Source organism: Populus alba, chromosome 12, assembly GCF_005239225.2.
Source record: "Populus alba chromosome 12, ASM523922v2, whole genome shotgun sequence".
NCBI lineage: Eukaryota > Viridiplantae > Streptophyta > Magnoliopsida > Malpighiales > Salicaceae > Populus > Populus alba.
Window position 1 is genome coordinate 11743597 of NC_133295.1, and position 18550 is coordinate 11762146.

Sequence of the window (18550 nt, forward strand, 5' to 3'; positions counted from 1 at the left end):
TTTTTAGTTTTTTTTTTTTAAAAAAAAAAACAATATGGAATTACTACAGTGTTTCCCTATATAATTTTTGTTTTGCTGCAGTGTTCCCCACATATTTTTTTAAAAAATTATCTTTTCCTACTTTTGTTTTTTTTTTTCCTACTTTTGTTTCTTCTTCATTTTTTTACATGTTTTATTTTTCATTTTTTTTTACCCAAAATTGACTTCTTTTTTTTTTAATTTTTTTTCAAAATTATCTTTGCTAATTTTTTTAAATATTAAGCTGGTTAAAAATTTAACTATGTATCTTTTTTCTGTAAGACATTGTGGATTGCTATAATGTACTCATACATTTTTTTTTTTTTTTTTGTGATTTGTTTTTTTTTTTTTAAAATAGTCTTTGTAGATTTTATTTTTTTTATATTGCATTGGTTAAGAATTTAACTTTGTAGTTTTTTTTTTTTTAAAAAAAAAAAAAAAACAATATGGATTACTACAGTGTTTCCCTATATAATTTTTGTTTTGCTGCAGTGTTCCCCAACATATTTTTTTTAAAAATTATCTTTTCCTACTTTTGTTTTTTTTTTTTCTGTAGCTTTTTTTTTTTCTTGCTTTTTTTTTTCTGGAGCATTTTTTTTTCCTACTTTTTTTTTCTTCTTCATTTTTTTTACATGTTTTTTTTTTCATTTTTTTTTACCCAAAATTGACTTCTTTTTTTTTTTAATTTTTTTTCAAAATTATCTTTGCTAATTTTTTTAAATATTAAGCTGGTTGAAAATTTAACTATGTATCTTTTTTCTGTAAGACATTGTGGATTGCTATAATGTACTCATACATTGTTTTTCTTTTTTGTGATTTGTTTATTCTTTTTTTTTTAAATAGTCTTTGTAGATTTTTTTTTTTTTATATTGTATTGGTTAAGAATTTAACTTTGTACTTTAAAAAAAAAACAAAAACAATATGGCATTACTACAGTGTTTCCCTACATAATTTTTGTTTTGTTGCAGTGTTCCCCACATATTTTTTAAAAACATTATCTTTTTCTGCTTTTTTTTTTTTTGGAGCATTTTTTTTTCCTGCTTTTTTTTTTCTTCATTTTTTTACATGTTTTTTTTTTCATTTTTTTTTTTACCCAAAATTGACTTCTTTTTTTTTTAATTTTTTTTTTAAAATTATCTTTGCTAATTTTTTTAAATATTGAGTTGGTTGAAAATTTAACTATGTATCTTTTTTCTTTAAAACATTGTGGATTGCTATAATGTACTCATACATTGTTTTTTTTTTTTGTGATTTGTTTATTCTTTTTTTTTTAGCTTTCCCCACATGTTTTTTTTTATTTTTTTATTTCTTTTTCTTTTTTTCCACAATTGTCATTTTTTACATGTTTTTTTTTATTTTTTTCAGAATTATTTTTGTTGATTTTACTTTTTTTGCTATTAAGCTGGTTGAAATTTTAGTTTTTTTGGTTTTTTCTTTAAAACACTGTAGCTTTCCCCGCGTGTTTTTTTTTCTAGCTTTTGTTTTCTTTTTTTTACATGTTTTTTTTTTCAGTTCTTTTACCCAAAATTGACTCCTTTTTTTTTTTTTTTTGAAAATAGTTTTTGTCATGTTCTTTTATATATTGAGTTGGTTGAGAACTTAGCTTTTTAGCTTTTTTTTTAAAAAAAAAAAACACTATGAATTGCTATAAAGTTTCCCTTACATGGTTTTTGTTTGGCAGCAGTGTTTCCCCCACATGTTTTTTTTAAAAAAATTTTCTTTGTCAAATTTATTTTTTCAATATTGAATTGGTAGAGAATTTAGCTTTAGCTTTCCCCATATTTTTTTTTTAAATGTTTTTTCCCAAAATTGTCTTTCTTCTTTATATATATATTTTTTTCATAATTATTTTTGTTGATTTTTTTTTTTTTCAGTATTGGGTGAGAATTTAGCTTTAGCTTTAGCTTTAGCTTTAGCTTTAGCTTTAGCTTTAGCTTTCCCCACGTTTTTTTTTAAAAAAATTTTTTCCCAAAATTGTCTTTCTTCTTTATATGTATATATATATTTTTTCATAATTATTTTTGTTGATTTTATTTTTTTTTACTATTGGGCTGATTTATAATTTAGTTTTTTTAATTTTTTTTCTTTAAAACACTAGATTGCTGTAGTATTTCTCTACATGGATTTTTTATTAAATAATTTTTTTTTTCATAATTATCTTTGTCGATTTTATTTTTTTCATATTAAACTGATTGAGAATTTAGCTTTGTAGTTATTTAAAACACTGTAGATTACTACAGTGTTTTCCCACATAATTTTTGCCTTGCTACAGTGTTTCCCTACATATTTTTTTTATTGATTTTTTTTTTCAAATATGTTTTTGTCAAATTTTTTTTTTCATACTGAACCGATTAACAATTTGGCTTTTTTTTCCTTAAAACATCGTTGATTGCTACAGTGTTTTCCCATATGCTTTTTTTTTGTTATGTTTTTTTTTTTAAATTGTCTTTGTCGTTTTTTATTGTTTTTGATATTGAGCTGGTTAAAAATTACAACTGTAGATTTTCTCATGAAACACTATAGATTGTTATAGTGTTTCCCTGGATGTTTTTTTTCCTTTCGTTTTTTTTTTTATATTTGTCAAAATTATCTTTATTGAATTTTTTTTTAATATTGAGCTGGTTGATAATTATAGTTGTATATTTTCTCACAAAACACTACAGATTGCTACAGTGTTTTTTTAAATGATTTTAATATTTAGCTGGTTGAAAATTTAGCTTTAACTTTCCCCAAATTTAGCTGGTTGAAAATTTAGCTTTAACTTTCCCCAAATTTAGCTGGTTGATAATTATAGTACCTTTAATATATGATTTTTTACACAAATCCACAATAATGCACAAGCATGCTACAAGCCCGCAGCATTGCACGAGCATGTCACGTCTTTTACTAATATATTTACTTATTAATATATTATATTATTATATTGTGTTATATTATATTGTATTATATAACTATTTTTTCCCTTTTTTTCTCTTTTTAATTTTTTTTAATGAATTTTTTTTGTTTGATTTAGTTTGTTAATGTTAAATTTTTTTTTATTTAGTTATCAGATTTTTATGATACGGATCTCGGGTTTGATGGGTTGGCCTGATTTGACAAGTTATTTTTTTCATTTAGTTTAATTTGTTAAAGTTAATTTTCTTTATATTTAATTATCAGACTTTCATACTTTCATGACACGTGTCCTGGGCTTGACGGGCTAACTTGGTTTGATGGGTTAACCCAGTTAATTCTGAGTAAATCCGTCATTTTTTTTCTATTTAGTTATCAAACTTTCATGATGTGAATCTCAGATTTTACAGGATAACCTGGTTTAAAGAGTTAACCCAATTAATTCAATTTTTTTTTTCTTTTTATTCATTAGTTTTTTCTTTTATGTTAATTTTTTTTGAATTAATCTATTTAATTATCACACTTTTATTACACGACTTTATAGCTAGACCCACATCCAATATTTCTGGGTACGGTGTTGCAGTCAGGCTCACTTAAATTTGGGTCATGCAAGTTTAATTTTATTATTAATATTATAAATATTACTCTTAGATCAGACATTGCAGCCAAACCCAAGATTTTTGGATATAGCTTTGTAGAAAAACCTAAAAATTTTAAATTTTTATTTGTTTTAATATTTTTTATGCAAAAAAAAATGACCCGTAGCATCGCACGCGGGTCAAATATCTAGTGTCTAATAATGTCAGAGGCTACTCTCTAGTTATTTTATAGTTACACGGCAACTCTCTTCCCGCATGACTGATTTTTATATTTTTAAATAGTTTTGATATAAAAATAATTTTAATATATTCTTTTAAACAAATTTTTTTTTTAAAATAATAATTAACAAACTTCCAGTCAGCCATGAACAGCTGAGGGTATTCCGGTTATCAGACTCGGAAAATCAGTTTCCGCGGCCGTAGTGTTTTGTTAAATCGATGAATCTTCAATCAATGATAAACCCAGAGGCATGAAAAACGTGAGAGCTTTTCATTCAATTTTTTTTTCATCGCCAACTTAAATGATTGCAGTGTTCAGATTAACGGTTTTTCTCATTTTCGCGTCCATCGTGTGTTTGTGTGTTTTTTATAAATCTAGAAATCTTCAATAATTCATAACAATTTTATTATATTTTATTGGTAGAAGAAATTAATGCACGTTGTCCCTCTATTCTGACTGCGCCATCAAAGCAAGAAGATAGAAACAAACATGAGTCAAGTCAAGACCAGAGTTTTCCGATGAATGTCCCGATTCAAAGCCTAGCTTCCAGATTTTAATTGGGCTGTCGGATCAAAAAAAAAAAATTTAAATTAATATTATTTTAATAAAAAAAATTAATGAATTATAATTGGGTTTTTGCTAGCTTATACCAAAATTTTTCCTCTTATATTTTTTTCTTAATTTAACCCGATTTCAACCCTAAATTAAATGATTTTCAGGCCAACCCTCCAGACCAGGACGGCTTAAAAACTATTATCAAGACGCCACGTGAATTAATGGTTATAGCCAGAGGTCCGTCAATAAATTCAGAGCTCATCCACTCTTTGTTGGTTGTCTGGTTTTTTCAAGGGGTCTCTGTCATTTAATTTCAACATTTTTTTTAATGATTTTGATATGTTAATATTAAAATAAACTAATATATATATATATATATATATTATTTTATAAAATATACGTGAGAGCTTTTCATTCAGCTTTTTTTCATCGCCAACTTAAATAATTGCAGTGTTTATTTTATTTAGTCGGTCAGATTCACGGTTTTTCTCATATTCACGTCCAACTTGTGTTTGTCTTTATATATCTAGACATCTTCAATAATTCATAACAATTTTATTTTATTTTTATTTTTTTATTGGTAGATGAAATTATTGCACATCCCACTTGAATCTGACCGCCATGAAAGCTAGAAGATAGACAATCATGAATCAAGTCAAGACACCACGTGAATTGATATTTCAATTTGTCATTTTTTTTAGATTAATACAAGGTCTGCTATCATGAAATTAATGAGTCTCTAGTGATTTAAAACAAAAAATTGAATTTACTAAAAAAAAAAAAAAACATAACCAGTTAAATTATTCCTCAAAATTTTTAATTTGTCATTTTTATAATGCAGGTTACTACAAGCTAGGGGTCTAGGGCTCATCCAATCTTTGTTGGTATCATTTAGGAGTAATTAAAAAAATTGATTAAACAAGGAAAACAAAAATAAATCAAGAAAATTGAATAAAAAAAATTGAATTAATTGATTAGAAGATAAAAAATAAAAATCCAGTTCAATTAGGTTTTGGTTTTAAAAATTTAAAGTCGATTAAACAGACTCTACCGATTCAATTTCTAGTTTCAACCCAAAATTAAACTTTGATATATAAAGCTTATTTTGTTCATTAAAAACCTATTCCCCTAATTTCATTTTCTCCTACAAGCCGCAGCCACCCTCTCCTCTCTCTCTACACTAGCCCCCTCCCCCCCTCTTCTTTATGTCTTTGATTTCTTAGTTCTGTGCAGTTGGAGATGAGAAAACCCAAGTATTTTTTTCATTACTTGTTGTCTTGCTTACTCATAGATGTAGGTTTTAAATGAGTTTCTTGAGTTATTTCTTCGAAGATTATTGGTTCATTGAACTCATAATGGAGGAACAACTTGGTTTTCAAGACAGCGAAAACATTTTTTTGTTGCCTTTTGTTCTCTTTTATTGGTTTTTTACCTGAACTCCTGAAGTTTAGTTTGAAAATAATAATTGAATGAAAATAGGTCCAACCGGTTTTGAAAGAACCAAACCAAATCAAATTGAAATGGTCGATTTGAACTAGTTAGTTGGTTTGGTTTGGTTTGGTTTATAATTTTAAAAAATATAAATTTCAGTTTGGTTAGTTTTTTTAGTTTAAAACCGAACCGAACCGAAAATGATCACCACTAATATCATTAAGTTTTTTTGAATAATTTTTTATTAATTAATTTTCTTTTGTTACTGAAATTTTTTATATGTTAATATTAGAAATAAAATTTAAAATATTTTTAAAAATATATTATTTTAATATAAAAATACTTTAAAATTTTTTTATCTCATTACTCTTATCACCATTACTAATTCTGCCCAATAGAAAAAGAAAAACAGGTATTTAATGTCTTATCCTTTTTTCTCGTTCAATTAATTACAATGAGGACAAGTTCTAAACTCAATATCCACTAAATAAGGTCGGGTTAATTTTTTTAATATAAAAAAAATTCAAGTAATTATAATATTTAAAAAAAGGTAAAAAGAATTGAAATTTTAGTTATTGAACAGAATGAGTTTTATAATTTTTATAATTTAATAATATGATTAAAAAAATTCTTATCCATTAAGAATTTCCACAGTTACTTATTGAGAATTTCTCCCTTACACATAAAGATAACTAGATATTTCTATCTCAAGTTTTAAGCATTAGAAAACATTTTATAACCTATACTAGATATGTTTCCTGTGCATTATCGCAAGTTACTTTTTAGAAACATGCGCTATTTTTAATTATATGACAATTAAAAGATGAAAAAACGCTTTCTAAACATGCATTCAAGAGCTAATAGCATTAAAATGTTTATGATTTGGCTTTGAAGTACCGAATAAATAATATATTAAAAACTTGCTTAAATTGTCTAAAATTTCATATGATAATCAAATTAGAAAATGTAAAAGAACATCTATCCAACATAAATAGTGTTTGAGCAGCTCAAAACAAAAAATGATATGACAAACAAAAAGAGTATGAAAGCTTAATTTTTAAGTGAGGAGTCTAGACCCCAACAAGTGTTAGCAAGTAAAGAGTAACAAATACTTATCAACTCTTTATTAATGCAAAGATCTAAATAACTTAGTTAAGTGTCTGCAAAAACATTTTATATATTCATCTAAGTATTTGGACCCAACATATAAAATAAGTATAGTACATACCTTAAACACTCGTCTTAGAAGGTAAATTTTTCCTCTAAAAAAAGCAATCTAATAACACTTAAAGCCCTTAAACTTTCTTGGATAAACATTAGCTAAATAGTTTGCTCTACCACATTCTGCACACACACTCGATATATATATATATACACCGCTAGATGCAAATTGAAAAACTTATACACGCATTTAATTAAACAACTCAATAACTATTATGTAAAGTAATGAAAAAAATCATCATAAACAATAAAAAAAAAAACCAAGTGAAAAATGAAGATCAAGATATTAACATCGCAACATAAGTAATTTACCTAGTCAAGCTTAATAAATTTCTCAATCAAAATAAATTTGTAATAGAAAAACAATAAATTTTGTAATAGAAACCAACACACACATAAACTTTAATGAACAATAATTATATATAGAAAAACAAATGCAAGGCTACACAACAAATAAAATTTATTAACCAATAATTAAAAAAAAAACAATGCAAAGCTACACATATGAAAAATCTTATAAAAAAATTGATATTAAAAAAATTAATCTATATAAAATTAAAAAAAAAATCATGTCAGACCCAAGCATCCTGGGTCTGGCAACCATGCGAGACAAGACTGCCTTGGTTGCTAGACCCAAATAAAATTTATTGAACAATAATTATTAAAAAAAACAATGCATTGTTACACATAACACCTAAAATTTATTGACCAATAATTTAAAACAAAAAAACAATGCAAGGTTGCACTTATGAAAAATCCTATAAAAAAATAAATCTATATATAATTTTTTAAAAAAAACACGAATGAATCATGCCTTACCTCTCTAAAAATTAAACACACCCAGTATAATTTTAAAATAAGAACAATTTAATTAAAATATTTTATGTATTCATCTATGTATTTGGACCTAATATATAAAATGAGTATGGTACATACCTCAAACACTCATTTTAGAAGATAATTTTTTTTCCCAAGAGAAAGTAACCTAAGAACACCTAAAGTCTTTAAACTTCAAGCACTAGCCATATAGTTTCCTCCACCAGATTTTGCACACACACACATATAGCACAAAAACTCCTAGATATAAGTTGAAAAACTTATCAACGTATATAATTAAAAAACTCAATAACCATTATGTAAAGTAATGAAAGAAAATTTCATCAACAATAAACAAAAAATAAAATTGAAAAACTAAAAAAAAATAAAAATTAAAGATATTTAATATCGCAACAGTGATAATTTACCTGATCATGATTAATAAAGTCCTCTATCAAAATAAATTTGTAATAAAAAAACTCATAAAATTTATAATAGAAACAAGCAGAAACAATATTATAAGAAAAAATGCAAGGCTGCATATAACACATAAAATTTATTAAAAGATAATTAAAAAAATAATAATGCAATTGCATATATGAAAAATATTATAAAAAAATCAATATTAAAAAAATTAATCTGCATAAAATTAAGAAAAAAAACACGTCAGACCCAAGACCCAAGTGCCTTGGATCTAGCAACCATGTTAGACCCACATAAAATTTATTAAACTATATATATATATATATATATAACAATGCATGGCTACACATAATACATAAAATTTATTGAACAATAATTTTTTTTTTTTAAAAAAAACAATGCAATGTTGCACTTACCGAAAAATCCTATAAAAAAATCAATATTAAAAAAAAAACACACAGATAAATTATACTCGCCTCTCAAAAACTAAACACACTCAATATCATTTAAAAATAAGCACAATCTAATTAAAATATAAACCAAAAATTTATTTGAAAAATATTCACAAATAATGCATTATTTTTTTAAAAATAAAAGAATATAAAAAAAAAACCATGCCAGACACTTGCGGATCTAGTAAGTCAAACACTTGGGTCTAGCAAACATGTAAGACCCACATTACTTTTAACTTGACAGCTTGTCAAGTCCAAGCACTGTGGACATGGCTGACGCCAAGTCCAGAAGTCTTGGGGTTAGTAAAATGTCAAACCCACGTTACTGGGGTTTAACAAACATGTATGATCCACTTTACTTTGGCCTGACAAAGAATGAGGACCAAAGTTAACTTAACAGACAAATATCAATACCTTTTTTTTTTTTTTTTTTTTTTTTGCAATGGGCATCATGATTTTCTAGGAGGAGAGAGGGAGGGAAAAACCCCTGGCTGAAGCTCCTTCATGGACCAACTCAGCACACACGCATTGCCACTATGCCTGGGGTGGTGAGGAGCATCGAATGCCGCTCCGTAAGGTAACGTTTAGTTCTGTTTTGGGGTCGTACGCACCACTAGAATAACGAGGGCAACACCCACTTGTTGACCCGTGCTTAGCATGTGTCAGCCACTTCTAAATATAAATAATAATTTATATACATACAAATACCCAATTACCCCTAACCTTATATGATATTTATAATAAAACTACATAGAAACAACAAAAACACCTTTTACATACAACCTTGATTTTGTTGAAACCCAAGGATAATTTTGTATTTGAATTATTTCAATAATAATAAAAAAAAAGATGGAAAAAACCCCTCAACACATGCATATTTTTTCCCCCTCAAAAACATGGTTGTATATCTTCACTGTTTATTTTTTCATGAAAAGACAAAAAACACTCCAGCCTAAAAGTTAAAAATGTTAAAAGACAAATCAGTATCTATGCTATAGCTTAACAAACTCAAACAAACTATTTTATCTCTAATCATTCTTTTAATTCCAAATATATCCTATATAAAAAAACAATCCTCCCCTTAATTACATACTTAAAACTTTTTTTGATAAAAATAATTTCATCAGCTCTATTCTATAATAATAACATGTCTAGATAATCATGGACAATGAACTCTTTTATTTTTGGTTATAATTATGACGTCAGCTACTTGACTTCGCAGTCACTTGCATGGTCACCATCAAACTGCAATGAGTTAAATCAAAATTCTTGAAGCCCATGAATCTGTGCTCGCAACAACAACATAAGCAGTTAACATTGTAATCGAACAGTTGTGGAATTGGGTAAGCTTAAAGGCTTCCTATTCTGGAAGGTGTTTCTATAGCTCCTGAAAAGACATGTGAAAGCTTTTCAATGAAATGATGGAGGAAGGTGCTCATAACAAAAACCAGATCCAAGAACTGCACTCACAGGAAGATACATGCACAATACTTCATCACTTGTCATTAGGCTTCCAATAAACACACAAAGAACATCAACCAAAAAGAAAAATGGAATTCTTGACTTCAAGAGTGTCAAGAGCTTAAGCGAGATTACAGGATATGATTTATATTAAACACACCCCCTCAAGTGAAAGAAACTTACACAGACCCATATTACCGTACTAATTTTTATCAAATAAATAGGGATGATGGATGATCGCTTGGTCATCAAGGCTCTCTAATGTCAAAGAACCATTCAACCCAAAACTTAAGCTGTTAGGTGAGATTTCAAGATAGATTTTATTATTCTCTAATAAAAAGACAGTGTGACACAAATGTTCATTAAGCCACATACTGACAAGAACTAAATATTACCTTAGCACCAAGAACATATGCTTTGATAGAAGCATTGTCATGAAAAGCGTAAGCAGCCTTGTGGATAGCAGCCTTAGACAATGGCTGAACCCCAGCCCCGTTCTTGCTGTGAGCTGCTACAGCAAGAGGACCCCCCCAATCCACCCAAAGGCATCCAACCAGTAGTATTTTCAGAATTCGAAGAGATGAGAAACTCTCTACTAATAGTACTCTCACACTGTCACCCTGTGTGACGACCAGTAACCTCAAACTCCCCTATTTAAAACCACAGAAGAAGTCTTTGAAGTGTGAATACGTTAGATAAGCCTGGCTTTCTTGTCATTTTTTCTGTCAACATCCTTCAAAGTTGGGAAACTATCTATCAATTAACCCAGTCGAGGCCTTGTCTGTTTCCCTCTCTTTTCCATTTGCCGTCATGTTAATACGAGATATTGTGAGCTAGCAACCCGTTGTCTTTGTTGTTAAGGTCATGGCACAAAGATGCAAGCACTTCTCGTCGAAATCTGATCACAGAACGTCTGGTGCTAGAGTCCATCACCCAGACCCTCTTTTAGGCCTAGCAGTGGCCTAAAGGAAACGAGCTTGTTCATGGATCCGGTTGGGTGCGAGGTCAAGACATCAGGCTCTCCTTTTTTCAATTAAGGATACATCATGCGTGGCTCTCCTTTTCCCAGTTTGCAGCATGAGAAGAAGGTATGCTTTCTGTCTTGGAAATCCCCAATCTGGTGCCCAGCTAGAGAGTGCGAGAGAGAAAGCTCTGGCTGGTAGCATCGGACATTTTAATGGGAAGCTATCTTATTGAGGGACACCAACTCCTACAATACGAACATTTTTCATTGATACTATGCTCCCAAAAGCCTAGTACACAACTATTGGAATCAAGCTTTAATTTAATTTATCAAGAGTCGGTTTAGAGCCACAAACAAGTTCACAAGTTTAATTCTTCCATAGGCAACTACAGTTTTCTTTAATGTTAGCTAAAGGTGCTCTTCCCAGAGTCTCACTCTTCGCTTTTAATGTGCCTTGCAGTCTCTGATCGAACAGCCAAAAACGTCAACGCCCTAGACAACTAAGGCATTGAAAGGGCAAGCAAGGATAGCTCTTTCAAAACTTGAGGCACGTTAGCATACCATCCACTAGTCACTTATATACGGAACTCATTGCTAGTGAAAAATCAGTAGCAACACCTGAGCTATTTCGCATCTGCCTATGAAGAATTTGATTCAAGATTTGCTTCAGCGGTTTACAGCCTCACGTTTTGAAAAGTTAGGGGAGAGCTTCTTCTCCAACTCCAACAAACTGAAATTTCAAAAACAATAACAAGTGAGGAAACTCAAATTTGAAAAACCAAAATTCTAGAATGCAACTGAACAAAAGAAAAAATAATATTCACTTACATCTCATATTTCTGAAGAGCCTCATTTTGTTTTGCCACATACAATTCACTGTCTTTAGGTATATTGTTCAAAGGATTGAACACTACAAGCATTAAAATTACAGTTAACAAGATATTACATCCAGTTTAAGATACAGGCATGGAGGAAGATTTGGACATCAAATCAAAACTCAAGTATTTACTCGAATTTATGCATAATCTGGACCAAGTCACTTTCGTTGTCATAGCAACAACTTGAGTGATTCCATTGGCTTTACAAGAGATTATTTTTAACAATCTTGAAAGAATATCAATCAAATTTTGTTTTGCCAACTATATAAAAATCCATTTGATGTAATGCAATCATATTATGGAATGGCTTAGTATCCACAAAGCTGTGCAAAATGCAAAATCCCGTCATTTACAGAATACACAAAACACAATCCGTGAAGAAGACATACTTGGAACTGGTGCCAGTTCTTTCACCTCTACATTCTTCTGAACTTTCGGAGAACCGGGATTGTCAGTCGGCTGCACACCCTGTTCAAGCAAAACATAGCTTACTAAAGTAACAAGAAAACAAGAAAAAAGGTCAAATGGAATTGATTAATAATGGCAATATGTTAAAGTTCAATGCAAAAGGAAGCAATTAAGACTCCCAAGCCAAGTCTTTAATGATGGATTAAGTCTTTGTTTTCTTAATTTTACCAATTAAGCTCCTTTTTTTCTTTTTCTCTCCACCTTTCTCATCTCCTCTAAATAATTATGTATTTGGACGCCAACAGATTCTTAAATAAAAAAGAGCTGAGATGATTAGCAACTGTTACCTTCTTCCTTTCCCTCCTCTTGAGTATCTTTACGTGGCACTTTTTAATGTAGTGCATCAAATGATATCTAGAATGTCTAGAGAACAGCTGTTCTCTTATCCCTGGATTCTCAGCCAGCCAATCAGAAATATCTTTGGACTTGACCACCTCATCTTTATCCAAAGATTCCAGCCAGGAATAAACCGGCAGCCATTGATCTGTGCGTTGAAATCGAGCATGTGGAACATCAACCTGATTCGTCTCCGGCACCTGATATAGGAAAAATGGCAACTACTTAGCTCATAATGCTTTGTTGATGATGGTGATGAAAGCGCGAGGTACCTGCTGACTGTGATCGGGGAGCCTCATGTAATTTTGAATAGAAAGCAAGCGATCAACGAGGTCTGAACGAGGCATGGATTTTAAATCAGAAGGCAAAGATGAGTAATTAGAATCGATCCATGACTCCACCTCGGCCCCACTCACTGCCTTCACTCCAGGAAACGCACTGAGCCAAAGTCGAGCCATTGTTTCCCATTCTTGTGATTGATTAGGGTTTGATTCGCTTCCTCTGTTGTCTTCCCCTTCTAGGTTTTGTTCCATTGATTTCGACATTTTTGTTTCTGATTGACTAGTCACCCACTCCCTCCCTCCCTCAAACGCTCAAAATATCGTGTACCATCCCTTCTGAATTCTGATATCGCTGAAACTATGCCGTCTTTTTCATCGGCTTAAACAGTCTGTTTTGGGGATACTAAACTGCAAATTATACTTGGGAAGCAGCGACAAAGATAATCCCTGGGAGTCCAGTGCTCTACCCTGCTTCTGAAAGTTCCACCTGAGATTTACTTTCACAAAAAAATAGTTTAAATATTTTTTTATTATTTATCTGGATGAAATGATGAAACCTTCGGCGTCTGGGGTTGAAATGTGGAGGCTAAGATATAGGTTTTGCCACCGGGCTTGATTCTTTATACAAAACAAGTTCTTTAAATATTTAAATCAATAAATTCACGAGGATAAATAATCTGTGGAAAAGAGATGTAGAATGAAGATCTCATGAAGTGTATGATTCAATAAATTGATGTTAAATCCTTGAATGAGCTTAAATGACTCAGAATGTTTACCTAATAACAGGAGTTATTTATAGAAATTTATCATGTTAATTTATCTTACGGAGAGTGATATTGCATATACATTGTGAGTAAAGTTGTAGATGTATTATGGTGAGTGGAGCAATGATAAGAAAAAAAATAAATATCATTGATGAAAATTTTATGCTTATCATTGGTATGTGGTGCTCGATGTTTTATTGATAATATTTGGTATGTTGGATAAAGATAGACCAAGTATTTTTTGAAGTTTATAAAAAAATCAATTTTTGTTTTATTCAAAGTTATTCTAGCAAGAAGATTTTATCTTATTAAAAAAGATAGCCAAATTCTCTCCATAAAAATTTATTAGATTAATCTAGGTCAATATAAAAATAAAAATAATTGGCCATAATTCAAGTTTCAGAGCAGATACGAGTAAATGTAATTGTGTCATGAAAATATGTGTCATGAAAATATGATAATTAAATAAAAAAAATCACATTAACAAATTAAATTAAATAAAAAAAATTCATTAAAAGATCAATCGAGAATTTTTTTAAAATTAAAAACATGGCCATATTCAAGTTACAGAGCAGATACGAGTAAATGCAATTGTAAAACGTAGCGACCGCAATCTGAGCTCCCATGTCCAAGGCAAGAACTTCTTGTTCAAGACATTTTAAAGCAAAATCTCTTAATTAAAAAGAAACTGACTCGAATCCAGAGCATCCTATCTGCAACTCTCTACCTCGGAGACAATGATTCTCTTCACCCAAACAGGCGCGCATCGAAATTAACAATTATACTGTCTTGACTCAACGAGTTCTTAAACATTAGCTGAAATATGAAATGTGAAATCAAAATCTTGCCAAAAAGAGCTTAAATATGCTTGTTTTATGAAAAATAGCAGAGATTGAACAGGGCAAGAAGACAGGGGCCAAAATGAATGTCGGATGACATGGACTCCGAGGTGCAAAAGCTTTGACATTGAAAATCAATACAGGCTTTTATCGAACACGTGTTGACAAGTTTAAAGCACACTTAAATCATCACTGTACAGTAGTTCCAGCCTTCCAGGCTAACAATGTTCGCAGCATTCCAAACAATACATGAACACCAAATATCCATGGAGAAGAGAATTAACCAGAGGCCAGGATCTGTGATGTAATTAATCTTGTCGGGAAAAGACTAGACTAATAACATCAACCTACATAGTATTTACGTAATCCACAGCTGTAAAGGACAACGCCACCCAAACTCGAATGTCCTGTCTGGTTTTTCATCCATATCTTTACTAAATCTGAAGAAAACCAATTGATCTTGGAATACAGAAACCATGTTCGAAGCCCTAAAGTTTAGAAATTGATTCAGCAGTGAACCATGTTGAATTAAGTTGTATCTTGCTGGTATTTCATGCATCAGAACCATCAAGTTTCTTGTTTTCCTCCGCAGCAGCTTTTACTTGCAGCGCTTACAATTCTGACACACATCAAAGTTCATGAACTTGAACCAGTATCTTGATCCGGCTACGCAGCACAACCTCTAAGAAAGAACAAGTAATTTTGCACATGCAAATCAATAGTGCCTGGAAACAAGAAGTAAAGATTCAAATGTCAGCTCCATCGTTGGTAACATAGAACAATGAGCAGAGGTGTATGGCAGCCATAACGATCGACTTGCTCTTTAACAACTAGCGATGCTTAGCAATTCATGCACACAGCCCTGCTCCCTAATAACCAGTAACATGAAACCACGATCATTTCTTAGATATGAAGAGTATGTTTGGTAGCGTGGTAGTGTTTGTTTTTCACATAACTTTTTGTGTTAAAATGTATATCAATAATATTTTTTTTATTTTTTAAAAATTCATTTTTAATATTAACACATTAAAACTATTTCAAAACATATAAATCATATTAAATTTAAAAAAAAAAATTGGGAATACAGTTTTCCAAACAATTTCGAAATAATAGCATGTCCATGAAAAAACATGCCATTGTTCGCAGCATTCCAGACAATACATGAGCACCAAATAGAGTAATGTTCATGAAGTTTCGGGATCAGAGCGTGTTTGGTAGTGGGTAGTGGTTGCTTTTTCACTTTTTGTGTCGAAAACACAAAATAAGTTTCGGGATCAAAAAAAAAAATTTTTAAACCCATTTAGATTCGTACAATTTACTTGTTTCGTAAAAGACGACATTTCAATGAAGCCTGTAGTTTAGCATTGCAAATAGAGTAATTTTCATGGGAAAGAAATAAATAATTTATATGTAATTGTCAGATTTTTTTGTTAGGGCATGTAAAAGAATCATCTCAACTCAATAATTTAAGCTTTTAGGTTGAATTGGTTCTTTGACATGGTATCAAAGTCCTGATGACTAAGCGATAATGAGTTCGAATCTCACCATCCCCATTTATTTGATAAAAATTAAACATAAAGTAATGTAGGTCTATGCAAGTTTTAAGTTAAAGAGCTTTACTTGAGGGTTGTATTAAAAAATAATACAAATTATTTTTTAAAACCTCACTTAATAAGCTTAAACTTTTAAATTAAATTAATTTTTTAACAAGGTAGAGCATGCTTCTACTTGCAAGCACTTTCATGCTTGGAATCTATATATAATGAGGTAAACAATGATCCTAAACCACCCAAATTGTGTCAAAATGTCTTGCGAGCACTTTCATAATTGGAAGTTATATGCTGAGGTTGCTAAGAAAATAATAATTATTTTTTAAAAATATATTAAAATAATATTTTTAATATTAGTATACTAAAACATCTTAAATCACTAAAAAAAATTAATTTAAAATAAAAAAATAAATAAAATTTTTTAAAATATTTTTAGAACGAAAAAATAAACAAATTTATAATGAGTTAAATAATTATCTTAAACCACCCAAATCGTGTCAAAATTTAAATACAAACACGTTGTTGCAAAATGCTGATGAGAAAATTACAAAAATCAAAGCAATAATTAATGAGGAAGCATTAATTGTCACAATAGTTAGATTCAATCAATTATGTTCCATAAAATGAAACATTGAGTTGACCATGAGAAATTGATACATGGTTAAGCATATTTGGAAGCATTCAAGGAAGGGATAGTGATTAGCTCAATCACTGACACAATAATGTTTAAGCAAACCTATAGTCAATCTTTTTAATATTAATTTTTAAATTATTTTTTATTTTAAAATATATTAAAATATTATTTTTTTATTTTTAAAAAATATTTTTAATAACTACACATTTATTAAAATGATATAAAAACACTAAAAATTATTAATTTAAATTAAAGAAAAAAATTTAATTTAATTTAATTTTTTTTAAAAAAATACTTTTAAAATATAAAAACAAATAGAGTGAAACATGTTTTCCTTAATCAAATATTTGGTCTAAAATTATGTATCTTTGCTTGTTTTTAGCTTATATACTTCACATTATCTACTACTATATTATTTTTCAATGATGCCAACAACAAAAAAACCCATCAAAATTGAAACAAATACACTAATGGTGGTGATCACTTCAACTTTCACAGCTTTTAAACCAGCCTTTATGCCACAAAACATGCCTTGAAAGCCAAAACACCTACAAGAAATAACAAATGATAAGACAAGTTTTATAATAGCTTAGGGAAATATCAAGGAAAAGGTCCTTTGCTAATGAGACGTTAACTGAATAGTTAATGACTTTTTTTTTTTTGTTTGATTTTATTAAGTTATCTCTTAATAATTATTATTTTATTTTTATTTTTATTTTATTTTATTTTATAAATAATCTATCATATTACAAATGATTTTTAATTTTATCTCTTTATAATGTTTTTAATACTTCAAGTTTAATCTTAATTCTTTTAACTATTTTTTTTTTTTTGTTGAAACATTTTCTTTTTAGATTTCATTCTTATAGGATTTTTTATTGTTAGACTTTAGTCTTTTTTTATTTATTTTTTTTACAAGTTTTTTTTTTATTATTTATTTTCAATGATTGCATCCAATCAAAATTAAATTAGATGATATTTAAGTTTTTTAATTGAATTCGAGCCCATGATTTAACAAGTTGTAAGTTTTTTAAATTAGACTAAGTTTTGAAGGTTCGTCTAATTTTTCCTCCTATTTTCTAAGATGATGTTTTTTGTTTTTTGTTTGACTTTTTTTCTAGTTATTGAGTCATTTGATAATCCGAATAAAATCGTGTGTGGTTTTTTTTTGTTTTGTTTATTTATTTTTTATTGTTGTTTTTTTTCATATTATTTAAATTATCAGTTTAACCAATAATTTGAAACTTAAAATTTTTTTTTAACCTATCACCTTTTTTTATATATATGTAAAAATATTGTTCGGCCTAAAGTGACTCTTTCAAATGGCTTTTGCCATTGAATATAAATTTGTTTGGGATTATTATAGCGGTTGCGGTTTTAAAATGTTTTTCATTTAGAAATACATTAAAATAATTTTTTTTATTTTTTAAAAATTATTTTTAATATTAGCACATCAAAACGATCAAAAACATAAAAAAATTAATTTTTTACAAAAAAATAATTTTTTTAAAAACATGGGTTGGAACGCATTTTTCAAAAATACCTTATAGTGTTATAATATTTTTTTTTAGCACAGGTACCGATTAAAATAGAGACAACCAGGTGTGTCCATGCTAGTAGTTGCAAACTACTGTTATTGCGGTGTTAATTTTTTTTTTCATAGGCGTGATTAAAAATATTTCGGTTAAATTAATTCAACCATTTGGGTTCAACTAATTAAACAAATTGATTAAAAACACTAAATTAGA

At 29.0% G+C, this 18550-nt stretch overlaps 1 protein-coding gene across 2 annotated transcripts; it reads right to left on the minus strand.

Annotated features, from left to right (window-relative positions):
* Nucleotides 1-10430: 10430 nt before the first annotated feature.
* LOC118044699 (uncharacterized) lies at nt 10431-13805 on the minus strand. Of its 2 annotated transcripts, XM_035053130.2 has the most exons (6): nt 13007-13805; nt 12686-12934; nt 12320-12398; nt 11881-11962; nt 11671-11782; nt 10431-11298 (listed from the first exon to the last, which is right to left on the minus strand). In XM_035053130.2, exons 1-5 carry the CDS (start codon nt 13277-13279, stop codon nt 11719-11721), a joined length of 747 nt encoding a protein of 248 aa, XP_034909021.1. In that variant the 5' UTR covers nt 13280-13805; the 3' UTR covers nt 10431-11298; nt 11671-11718. The 2 variants fall into 2 exon arrangements, with proteins under 2 accessions (XP_034909021.1, XP_034909020.1); XM_035053129.2 differs by lacking the exon at nt 10431-11298 and having other exon boundaries at nt 11356-11782; nt 13007-13804.
* Nucleotides 13806-18550: the final 4745 nt, after the last annotated feature.

What these genes read in the sequence shown, in the direction of transcription:
- LOC118044699 (XM_035053130.2), bottom strand. Translation starts at nt 13,279, where the DNA reads ATGTCGAAATCAATGGAACAAAACCTAGAAGGGGAAGACAACAGAGGA. An exon ending in AGAGGAGGGAAAGGAAGAAG is followed by an intron (nt 12,399 to 12,685) that starts GTAACAGTTGCT and finishes TTGCTTGAACAG; the next exon opens with GGTGTGCAGCCGACTGACAA. An exon ending in AGAACTGGCACCAGTTCCAA is followed by an intron (nt 11,963 to 12,319) that starts GTATGTCTTCTT and finishes TAATGCTTGTAG; the next exon opens with TGTTCAATCCTTTGAACAAT.